The 12,264-nt window shown below is 36.8% G+C and overlaps 1 protein-coding gene across 30 annotated transcripts in view; it reads right to left on the reverse strand.

Annotated features, from left to right (window-relative positions):
- Positions 1 to 12,264, reverse strand: part of RNF111 (ring finger protein 111) — an 85,042-nt gene that overhangs the window by 20,357 nt on the left and 52,421 nt on the right. For all 30 annotated transcript variants that reach the window (XR_011528096.1, XR_011528076.1, XR_011528047.1 and 27 more), the window contains exons 3-5: positions 11,586 to 11,712; positions 8,462 to 8,625; positions 7,133 to 7,327 (exon numbers count right to left, since the gene is read on the reverse strand). Coding sequence is in view for 27 of the 30 variants with exons in the window: in XM_070578844.1 (XP_070434945.1) it covers positions 7,133 to 7,327; positions 8,462 to 8,625; positions 11,586 to 11,712 (486 nt within the window). In the remaining 3 variants the exon portion in view is untranslated. The remainder of the gene's footprint in view (positions 1 to 7,132; positions 7,328 to 8,461; positions 8,626 to 11,585; positions 11,713 to 12,264) is intronic.

Genomic DNA, 12,264 nt, shown 5'->3' on the forward strand with positions numbered 1-12,264 from the left:
AAATAAAGAATTAAGAAATGCTTACTAAATTCAAATCTCTGTAAATAAGAATGTGATAGTGCCATATTCTTAACATACACATCAGAGAATTTCAGGCACTGGTGTTCACTGGGATTTTCCTGAAAGCCTAAATGCTTCAGGAGGCTCATGTTTACCATGATGTTTTAACAGGGCAATAGATCATCTTTTCCTAGGTCATAATAAATGGTGTTACTTCTTCGTTGCCTATTTGGATTCCTTTTATTTCTTTTTCCTGCCGAATTGCTCTAGCCAAAACCTCCAGTACTATGTTGAATAAGAGTGGTGAAAGTGGGCACCCTTGTCTTGTTCCTGTTCTGAGAGGGATGGGTTTCAGTTTTTGTCCGTTCAGTATGATGTTGGCTGTGGGTTTGTCATATATGGCCTTTATTATGTTGAGGTACTTTCCTTCTATACCTATTTTATTGAGGGTTTTTATCATAAATGGATGTTGGATCTTGTTGAATGCTTTCTCTGCATCTATTGAGATGATCATGTGGTTTTTGTTTCTCATTTTGTTAATGTAGTGAATCACGCTGATTGACTTGCAGATGTTGAACCATCCCTGTGCATAACAAATGGTTTTAAACTGCATTTAAAAACTTTAAAATATCATGTGAGTTCTTCCACTATATGCAACAAAGCAAAGGTTCTTCTCCTGAGTTCCAGGAATTCCTAATACCATACGTCATTTTTACATAAGGCAGACTACCATGTACTTTTTAAAATCTTATCTTCTTAAGACATAACCACCCAACTCAGAGCATATCTGGCTAAGTCTCACTAACCTCCAATGTCTTTTCCCATCCTCTGGCCTCTAAACTCAGTCCCAATAGAATATAACAAATGATAATGTGACCTTAGGAAAGTTATTTAACCTTTTCCCCACCTACTCAATGGAACAATAATTGCCTTCCAGGGTTGTCGTTAGAAAAGATGATAATCTTCTAGCTTTGAAACATCTGAGTCCTGATGATGCTCTCTACCACACGCCAGAAGTTATTTTGAAAGTATGTTCTTCCATGTCAGAAAAACTGCAAAAGTGCCCCCAGAAGGTCTATCCCAGTGTTTCAAACTCATCTAAAAGACAGCACCCTTTCCTACATATTATGGAAACTATATAAAACAGATAAAAATGGAGATAAAATTTTTTACTTAAAAACTAAAAATTAGAAGAGTAGAGAGCCCAGAACCCTGTCCTTCCCTTCCCATCACCTTCTTCCCTCCTCCACGTGACTCCTGAGGCATCTCCTCCTGTTCTAGCCTTATTTCTAGAGTAACCGATACGAGGGATACTCTGTTCTTACTTGGTTCACAGCACCTAGCTAATCTCTCCTGGGCCAGTGTACTAATTAGGAATCTTCTGGTTACTTAGAAATAATGCAAAACTCGAACCAGAACTGCCTAAAACAATACAGGGAATGTGCAGGCTCACATGAACGAATCTAGGTGGGGGCGCTTCAGGCTCTGGTTGAGAGGTCTGATTGCATAAACCACCCTGTCATTCTCCTGGGTCTGCCCTTCCAAACACGTCCTATCCTGCCTTTGCTGATTCCCTTTTGGGCAAGGTCTGCGATCTAAACCCCACCATGCAGTATCTGTATTCCAAATCTCTGTATACTGGTTTTTTCCAAGCTCCCAGTCTAGCCTATTTGGGCTAATTTCCTGAACCCTTTTGTAAAGGTTTTTATCCTGGGAACTAGAATTCAGGAGTCTGCAAACTTGGATGGAAAAAAAACTACAAATTTTTACTAACCTCTAATTACTTCCTGGAATTAGTACTACCTTGTTAGCATCAGTTGAGAGGTTAAATATTACAAGTAATTTGTTACAAAAAGCAAGGCGAGTTGACAAGATGTTTACCTTTAAAACATAAATTATAGCAGATTCAAAGTCACTTCTACAATTGTCTCATTCATTTGCATTCCAAGTTTCTTGAATAACATGGACAGAATTATAACTAGAATTATCAGGAACTGACCATGAGCAACAGCCTATCTTAGCTATGCTAAATCAAATCAAACATTAAGTAACTATTTTCTATATGCTGTAATATTTATAGCAATAACTCATTATTACTGTAGCTTTACTTCCTGCAACATCTTCAGGGTTTTATCTCAGCCCCCATGTCAAAGTGTTATAAAAGTGAATGTCATTTATTGCGTTACTTCAGAAAAAAAAAGAATGAAAACCTTTGGGACACTAATCCATTCAGTGGATGGACTAAATGACCTTCATGGTTCCTTCCAACTCTGATGCTTTAATTTTAAAAATCCAGTTATTTGAGGATTATATGTAACTCTAAGACTTAGGAGATGAGTTCATAACCAGAGCGAGAGATCTACAGGTTGCTAGGGCTGTGACTGAAGTGACAGATAGGACACTTAGCTGTTCAGAAAAATCTGCCCTCTTTGTCTTCGGATATTTCAAATACAAAAATTAGAGTGAGAGAAGAGGAAGCACAATAGCTATATTTAAGGCTGAATACATAGTTAAGGGGTCAGATCAGTAACACTGTGCCTCAAAAAGAAGACTGATAGGGGCTAGTCTGGAGCAGTTAAGTTTACACACTCCACTACGGTGGCCCAGGGTTTTGCCAGTTCGGATCCTGGACACGGACCTAGCACCACTCATCAAGCCATGCTGAGGCAGCGTCCCATATAGCAGAACTAGAAGGACCTGCAACTAGAATATACAACTATGTACTGCAGGATTTTGGGGAGAAGGAGGAAATAAAAAAAGAAAAGATTGCTAACAGATGTTAGCTGAGGGCCAATCTTTAAAAAAAAAAAACACGAAGACTGATCTTACAGCTCTACTTCTGAGGGTACAGTTTTGGCTTCTAATTAAATTAGCAGTATATTTTCCTACAGTCCAGAACCTCTTTATTGCTCAAACAGGGTAGCAACCCCAAAGTAAAGACAACTGAATCTCTTGTCCAAAAGTACTGACCAAAAGAACACTGCCACAAATTAGAAGTGAAATACAAAGATATCTGATTAAGTAAGTAAAACACTTCCTTTTTATTAAAATTAGCCTACAGAGTGTCCACTAAAAATGAGATAATCGCAAACTTGCACCAGGGAAATTAACTCCACGGCCCAATGACATCAAGCTGGCTAAAGCACTTTCTTTGTAATTCTAGGAGGATTACTGAGAGGTACTCACGCATTTACTCGTTCATTTGGCAAGTCTTACACATAATAATGGCATTGTAAAGAGTCTACAAAAGGCACTGGAAAATACAATGATGAAAATGAAAGTCCTGGCCTTTAAAATAACATGATTTTGTCTTTGTTGCTTTATCTTGAGCAACTAGAAACATGCCTGCACAATGTAGGTGGCTCAATAAGCACTTGCTAAACCTAAGTTAACCTCACGAGTGCAGCTAAGTGCTAAGAGAAAGACTTGATCTTTAGTCCTCAAGGAGCTCATCATCAAGTACAGAGACAGTATAAGACATAAATCAATTAGTACTATAACAGAAGCTCTGGGTTCTAGTATAGTATAGAGCAATGTTGCCTCCCAGGGAACACCTGGGGACATTTTTGGTTGTCACAACTGGAGGGGATATGGTGCTATATTTAGAGGGTAGAGGCCAAGCATGTTTCTAAATATCCTACAGTGCACAGGACAGCCCCCCAACGAAGAACTGTCCAGCCCAAAGACAACAGTGCCAAGGTTGAGAAATCCTGGCAAAAAGGAAGTGTATATGCTCTAAGCTAGACTTCCTAGGTTTGAATTCTTGCTACACTGTCATATACCCTCGGGCAAGTTATGTCATCTGTAACATGAAAAGAGTAATAGAATCTGCCTCATAGGTTACTGCAAAAATCAGTTAATATAGATAAATCATTGACTAATATCATGGGCTCAATAGATCTTAGCTATTATTATGCACTAGAACATTAGCTCTGTTAGGGCAGAAAACTTACGTTTTATTCCCAGTGCCTAGAACAGTGCCTAATACATAGTATGCAATCAATAAATATTTGTTGAATAAACAAACATATAAGATACCATGTATGAATAAAACAAGGAACACATGGAAAAGTCAGACAGATGATGAGCTGACTGGGGCATGCTGAGTTTGAAGTGACTGCAGAATGGTCCAATGAAGATGTCCAATAGGCAGTTGGATATAAAAGTTTAAAACAAGGAAAGGGCTCTGAAAACACAAAATGGGGAGTCACCAGGGTACTGTTTGTAGGTGAAAAACATCTACAGTTATGAGGTGGGCCTGTGAGAAACGGGATAAGAAAAGAGTCCTGAGAGAAAACAAAGATGAGAAAATTACTGCCAGATTGTTTTAACAGCATGTTTGTTTTGAAAGGAGTCAGAATCAAGTTAAAGGACTTTAAGATGAAGAGGATCCAATTACATGTACACAGACTTAAAACAAATGTACACGTGCACGTACTAAGGGGAATGGAACCAGCAAGGATCCTGAAGACATAGGGAAGATAACTGTTGGGGCAAGGTCAAGGACACAAGAAGGGACAGGAGGAAGAGCACAGAGAAAGGGACTGGAAGGGACAGGAAGGAGTTAAGAGACCAGGACTTAGGAGGGCAGGATAGATATAGATAGAGAAAAATTTTTATGGAGGGGTTGGAAGTTATGGGTGTTCATGCTTGAGAACTTTCATTTATTTTTCATTTATTTCTCCCTGGGAGAATGAAAGTCTTGAGGAGAATGAGAATTTTGAAATAGCCACTGAAGGGAAGAAAAGGGAACTGACTGACATACATCACACTATGGCAACTTATTACCAAAAGCCCAAAATTAGATACCATAAATTCATCAGGCGCCAATCTGCTTGGTTCTATGATTTTCACCAGCCCCCGTCAGGAACCTGGATAAGAGCAAAGCTAGATGGCTTGACTGATTCAAGGTTGCAAATGTGCAAGAAGATGCAAAGAAAGGACAAGAAGTGAAGAAAATAGGTGACTGATGTTCTACAGTCTTGGAAGGAAATGAAGCCACCAGAACTGAGTGCCCCTAATGTTATCTCAATATCTGTATGTGCTTCTATCAAGGTTTATACAGAGGAACAATTTGGCCTGGAACAAGGTTCTCCTAGTCTAGAGAAATACAAGTGCACATCTATCCCAAAGGTAGTCATCAGTACAGCAGACTATTATCACAAGAAGGCATTCAGGTAGTCAAGCTGCTACCTAAGAGATTAAATATGAATTCTGAGTGAACAAGGGTCTTGGAAAATAAATAAGTAAAGGGACCAGCCCCAGGGCGTGGTGGTTGAGTCTGGCATGCTCCACTGTGGCAGCCTGGGTTTGTGGGTTTGGATCCCAGGTGTGGACCTACACCGCTCATCAAGCCATGTCATGGCGGTGCCTCACATACAAAATAGAGGAAAACTGGCACAGATGTTAGCTCAAGGGTAGTCTTCCTCCAGCAAAAAAAGGAAGATTGGCAATGGATGTTAGCTTAGAGTGAATCTACCTCATCAAAAAAAAATAAAGTAAGTAAATAAAAGCTTTGAGACTGTCTTGAAACTGATGTCAAAGAGTGTACTGCCTGTATTCTCTTCTAGAAAACTTACTGTTTCAGGCCTAATCTTCAGGTGAGACTGTCTTGAAATGAAGTTGGAACTGTGTTACATAAAATCTAGATGAGAATAAGGATACATAAAGCTACCAGGAGAGAGGAATGAGTGAGAAGAGTTCAAATCTTTTGCCTCAAAGGTTATTATTGACCTTGAAAGTATTTAACTTTTCATATTTCTTCATTTTTGAAATGGGAAGAGTAACATCAACATCAAGAAAGCTGTTAAGGATTAAATCACAATATATAAAATAACATATAAGACATTCAGTAAAGTACTGGGTAAAGTATGCACTCAATAAGTGAAATAAAAGTTAGCCTATTTCATTTCTGCTTACATTTTTTTCAAAGAATATAGTATTTAAAAGATACTCCTGGGAAATCTCCTTGGATTCTGCCCTCAATTTTCCAGGAAAGGAAAACCTAATCCAACAAACAGCCAACAAGAGTTTTCCAATCTGTTCAATGTAAGATATATGAATAGTATAAGAATTAAATGAGATACTAGTAAAAGAAAAAAAATATAGAAAATATAAAGTGGTTTCATTATTATGGTGATATAGTCAATCTACGAGCTACAGGGTCTATGGTCTCCCTATTAGTAAACAACAAGTTCCTGTCTCTGTGTCATCGTTCAAAAGAGAAAGAAGGCTATTTTAAGGCTCAGTTACTCAGCTGATGGGAGAAAGAACCAGAGATGCTACTGCTAATTGAAACATAAGAAATAATCTAAGATAAAAACTAAAACTATAAAACTCTGAAAAGAAAACATAGGAGTAAATTTTTGTAACTTTGCGTTAGGCAATGTTTTCTTAGAATCAACACCAAGAACAAACAAAAAAAAAAAATACTGAGAAATGGACATCTTCAAACTTTTTAAAACTCCCATCCCCATTTTCAATTATTTTGGGTATTCTCTAGAAGCAGAATTGTGGGTCATGTGGTAACTCTATGTTTACCTTTTCGAGGAACTGCCAAAGTGTTTTCCACAGTGATTGCACCATTTTACATTCCCACTAGTTATTCAGAAGGGTTCCAATTTTTTTACATTCTTGTCAACACTGGTTATTTTCTGATATCCTGTTCTTTGGTGTTTTTTCTTTTCTTTTTTTAAATTATAGACATCCTAGTGGTATTTCACTGTGGTTTTCATTTGTATTTCCCTAATAATTAATGATGTCTTCATGTGCTTTTTGGTCATTTACATATATTCTTTGGAAAACTATCTATGCAAATCTACTGTTCATTTTTAAACTCAGTTGTTTGTCTTTTTTTGTTGAGTTGTGTGTGAGTTCTTTATTTAGACTGGATACTAGACCCTTATCAGATACATGATTTTCAAATATTTTTCTCCCATGCTGTAGGTTGCCTTTTCACTTTTTTGATAATGTCCTCTGATGTACAAAAGTTTTAAATTTTGATGAAGTCCAATTTACCTATTTTGTCTTTTGTTGCTCATATTTTTGGTGTCAGCCATTTAATTTTCCCCAATCTCTTTCAGCTAAGCTATGATACTTAAAAGAGTCCCTCCTCCCTCCCTTTTTTACTTACCTCCTACAGAAGTACCAGTCATACTATTGCTTGTAAGGGTAGCTGAGGTCTCTGATACTGTGGAGGGTTGGCTACTAGTGACAGCTGAAGCAGTATCAGAGGCCTGCTCAGAGGTAGACGGATTTGAATTGTTAATGGAAGCGCTTGTGGTTTGTGATTCCATTCTCGCAGAAGTGGTTGGTACTACAGTAGGTTCTACAAAATACAAAGTATTTATTTAGCATTTCAAAACAAATCAGGTAAAAATTATATTTTAATCCAAGCTAACATTTTTATGATAATTATTAAAGCAAACTTAAAAAATATGAACTCTCTAATAAGTATAATTTACAGTAAAAAAAAAAAACTTTCATAAACCAAACTGCAATATTAAAGGGACATGTTACTAAAATACGATTACTGCATTTAACAAGTCCAACACATATAAGCATATTCCATTAATTCAGATGACTAACACTGTTTTTGGGGTAACAACTACGTACCTTTTCTGATCTATCACAAAGAAGAAAAGAGGGAAGGAAAGTAAAAGTCCCTCTGTTATGTTCATACACGTTGTCAAGGCTGTCAGAACAGTGTTACAAATTGCACTTTCTCTGGTACAGTATGGATTCTAGAGTCAGACTACTTGGAAAACTATTCTGATTTCACCACTGACAGTATGATCATGGATAAGTTACTTAACCACTCTCCACTGCTTCATCTGTAGAACTGGGAAAGTACAGAATTTTCTTCATAGAACTGTTGTGAGGATGAACTGAGATCACATATACCAAGCACTCTGTCTGATGCTTGACATATAATAATGAGGACAGATCAAACTACTACTAGATTTTTTTTCCTTTTTCGTTCTTTTTTCTTTTTGGTCAGGAAGATTCGTCCTAATATCTGTTGCCAATCCTCTTCTTTTTGCTTGATGAAGATTGTCACTGAGCTAAAATCTGTGCCAGCCTTCCTCTCTATTGTGCATGTGGGACACTGCCACAGCATGGCTTGCTGAGTGGTGTGCAGGTCCACATTCAGGATCCGAACCCTGGGCCACCGAAGCAGAGTGCACCAACCTAACCACTATGCCACTGGCTCAGGCCCCAAAATATTTTTTTCTAAGAGAATAACTACCAAGCAATGAAGCAGTAACCAGAAAGAATTTTACACACAATTTACAAATCGAGGTTATTATATCAATTGAAAAATAGGATTAAGAAATCTGGCAACTTCCCTGTAGCTTAATAATATATTATCATTAAGTAGTAGTAGGAGTTTTAGCATATTAAGATATCTCATTTTACCAAATTTTCTTCATAATTCTACACTGTTACTACTCCGACTTACCATCTTCATCAACAGTAAGGTCCACAACTTCTGCTGCATTCTGCCTCAAGGGCTGTATAACAGTAGAAATCCTACTGCGGTTTCGCGGCTCCTGTGGCCGACTTGTATGAGAACTTGAACCTTGGCTCCAGTGAGATCTGGAGTGACCAAGGGTTGAACGAGACCTTTAATGACATCAATATTAAATTAGTAAATATAAAAAAAATGAACAAAATTTTTAGTTACCCAAGAAATCATAAGCCTTTCTTAGAAAATAAGCTGTGAAGTTCTTCATGCAATACTTCTCCAAAAAAAAAATAACAGAATTAAAATCTCAAGAATGCTGCTCTATTTTCAACGGTCATTTTGAATATTCAACTGGGTTATAATGAATTATTTACATTTTACGTTAATACCTAAAATTATTCACCATGGGTAAAGCAACAAAAATATCAACAGCCTACATTTAATAACATCCACATGATCTTGTATGTTTAGTCCAGAGTGGACTTGCAAAACATGGCTTTGGTAGTCCTAAACCAAACTCAGTTTCTGGTACTGTCCTAAAAGAGATTCAAGGCACCAAAGAGATTTCCTGGGATACAGAGAGGTCAAGATAGTTCCAGTTAATTTACTAATTGGGTAGCCTAGAAACATCTTTTGTTTGAGCCACTTTATGCTTTTAAAGTATGTAACCACAAACCCTCAATACCTAACACTTTTATCATTGTTTAATTATGTGTGTGGCATTGTACTGTGCTAAATTACTTATAGGTATATATTGCATTAAAATTTTTTTTTAAGGATTCACTGTAATGATCTAGACTGAGGGTACAGAGTGATATACAGCCCTAAACCTCCAGGAGAAAAATAAATGTTTTAGAAAAGTGAGACTTATGAAGTTGGTTTTTCTCCTGCCCAAAGTGAATGTAAAACTATTCATTGTCAGCGTGTATGGAAAGGGTGAGCCAGATCCATTAATATGCATGCAGTCATCAGGGGTGTGAGCTTGACCCCTCAGAGAAGAACTCCAAAAGTTCAAACTGGGCTGAAAACGGCCTCAGCAACTGTAGAGCCTAAGAGTTTAGAAAAAAGTTCAAATTCTAAAATAAAATTCTCAAGTAACAGGAGTATAAAGGTTAATTCCTGAGACACAGTAAAAAAAAAGAAAAAAAGGACAGCACATCCAGCAAGAACGGTACTGACTGAGCATCATAGTAAACAAACATCTCAGGATGAAATGGTTTTGGATGAGGAGACAGATCACTACTTAAAATTCTTGAGAAATCAAGAGTCTGTGATGATACTGAGTAGTCTATTATTTCTGGGAAGCTGTTAATAGCTATAGAAAGTTCCAGGTCCACTTTGTAGTACTTTTGTGAAAACTGCACAGAATGTCCTAACTCCAAATATTATGCTAAATGGAACACCAGCAAAAAACAATGTATGAGGAACTGTTTCACCAGGCCTTAGTGGCCCCTACGATTAGTGGCAATTGTCAAATCCTGACACAAAAGAATCTGAAACACAGATGCGTTCTCCTGAAGAGGAAGGGCCAAGAGCCAGCTAAACAGTGATAAAGTTAATATCCCAGGTAACAATAAGAAAAATAAATATGGGTAATGAGCACTGTGTCTTTTTACATTACCATGGTAAATGCATCTGTTTGAACATTAAGCATCTCCATGACAAAGAAAGATCTCCAATTCCACAAATAAAAATAGGTCCTTAATTTCGGCAATCCTTGTAGCTCATAAAAATTGAGTCAGTGTTGTACCAAGCACTAAGCAGTCATAGGATAACTGTGGCACACACCATGGAGGATCAATTTCCCCACAGCCTGGGAAAATCATTTAAAACTTAAACAGCGATATATTATAGAGTGCTCTCTTGCACGCCATTAGAAGTAGCACTCCAATGGAAAAGTGGCAAGTGGAAAAGCACATTCTAGGTACATGTGACATGCTTCCTAAATAAGAATCTTTTTTTTTTGTTAATCGATAACAACACAAGTTAAAATACAATGAGTAAATGCATTTCTAAATTCATTCAAATACAAAAATTAAGATTCATCCATAGATTAGTTTGGTGCATCAAACGGAAGACAGGAATGCTTTACTGTTTCTCTTACCAATATTTGTCATCATCTAAAGCACAAGATGAATACAGTGTTAGGATTTCTTTTTTTCTTTTCTTTTGGTCAAAGGGATTCCCAAAACGGCAATGTCATTTCCAGTTATTTATCAAAACAAATGAGGATTTTCATTCATCTTTTAGTATAGGGATTAGATGAAATTACTGAGACAAAAAATTTCAAAAAATATGTTTTATACTATGGTGCCCTAATATAAGAGCACAAACTTCACTGGTACCAATGAAATCTTGAAATAAGTAGATCATAACAAAAAGGAATAGTTTAGGGGCCAACTCCGTGGCTGAGTGATTAAGTTCGCACTTCCGCTTGGGCAGCCCAAGGTTTCGCTGGTTCAGATACTGGGCGTGGACCTAGTACCACCCATCAGGCCACGCTGAGGTGGCGTCCCACATAGCAGAACCAGGACCTACAACTAGAATACACAGCTATGTACTGGAGGGCTTTGGGGAAAAGAAGAAAAAAAGAAGATTGGCAACAGATGTTAGCTCAGGTGCCAATCTTTAAAAAAAAAAAATTAAAAAGGAATAGTTCAACATCATTATTTTTCCTCAATATTATTTTTTTCACCTTTCATATTGGTACCATCCCCAATACTTATGTATTAGTCACATCTAAATTTCAAAGGAGTTCACGAATTCTATGACTCATAGAACAAACTAAGTTTTGTCAAACACTAAGTAAAACTACTGTTTATCTTGAGCAATGACTCTTAGCTCTCATGGTATACTTCGGGTGCTTAAAAAATAATGACCCCTGAGCTTCTGGCTCAGCTGGTCTGGGATATGATCCAGGCAACAACTATCTTTATTTTATAATCTTTCCAGGTGAATCTGATGCAACTTGGTTTGAAAAACACTGCTCTGGTATATGCATACTCAAACTAGGTCTCAAAAACACAGAAACAAAAAAGTAAAAGAACACAAATATCTGCAGCACAAGTATGTTTAACTATTTCTATTGAAAACTTCAAATATTCAATTAAAATCTTACCGATAGCTTTCTCCAACTGTCACAATCTCTACTTCACTGTCAGTTGAGGTAACATTAATTTCTTCATTGGCAGTGACCTGGGGAGTGGAGGAAGCTTCTATCACAACAACATCTTCATCGATACTTCCTGGAAACAAAAAGAAAAAACACTGAAAAGGAATCTGCCCGTCAGCTAATTGATAGACAAAAATTTTTATTCTGACTTTGAAAACTATGAAATTCATTACAAAAGTAAAAATAATATGTCAAAATGAAAGGTTTTTCTTAAAAAACAGATCTAAACACACATAGTGAAAACAGTACTTACTCTCTTAATCTGTACATCTTCATGTTATTTCCTCTTTTATGATTTTTGTTTGTTCCTTACAAACTTAGTGGTTTTCATATGAATTTTTTTGATCTTATATAGAGATATTAACCCCCAAAGGTATTAAGATCTTACATAAGATAGCCACATTCTATAGATATTAACCCTTTAACAACTAAAGATAATACATTTGCTGTATGTTTTCTCCAAGGTTGTTTCTATTCACACGATATGACACTCTTTTAAGAACACACAGCTTTTTTAGTTTTATGCTATCAATCTGTAATTTTTTTTGTACATGCACTTTTCTAAATTATTCTAAGTTTGGAAAGTGTTTTCTTATTTGGAGGATGGATACACATTATATTTGGT

The sequence above is a fragment of the Equus przewalskii genome, chromosome 1, assembly GCF_037783145.1.
Source record: "Equus przewalskii isolate Varuska chromosome 1, EquPr2, whole genome shotgun sequence".
NCBI classification, from domain to species: Eukaryota; Metazoa; Chordata; class Mammalia; order Perissodactyla; family Equidae; genus Equus; species Equus przewalskii.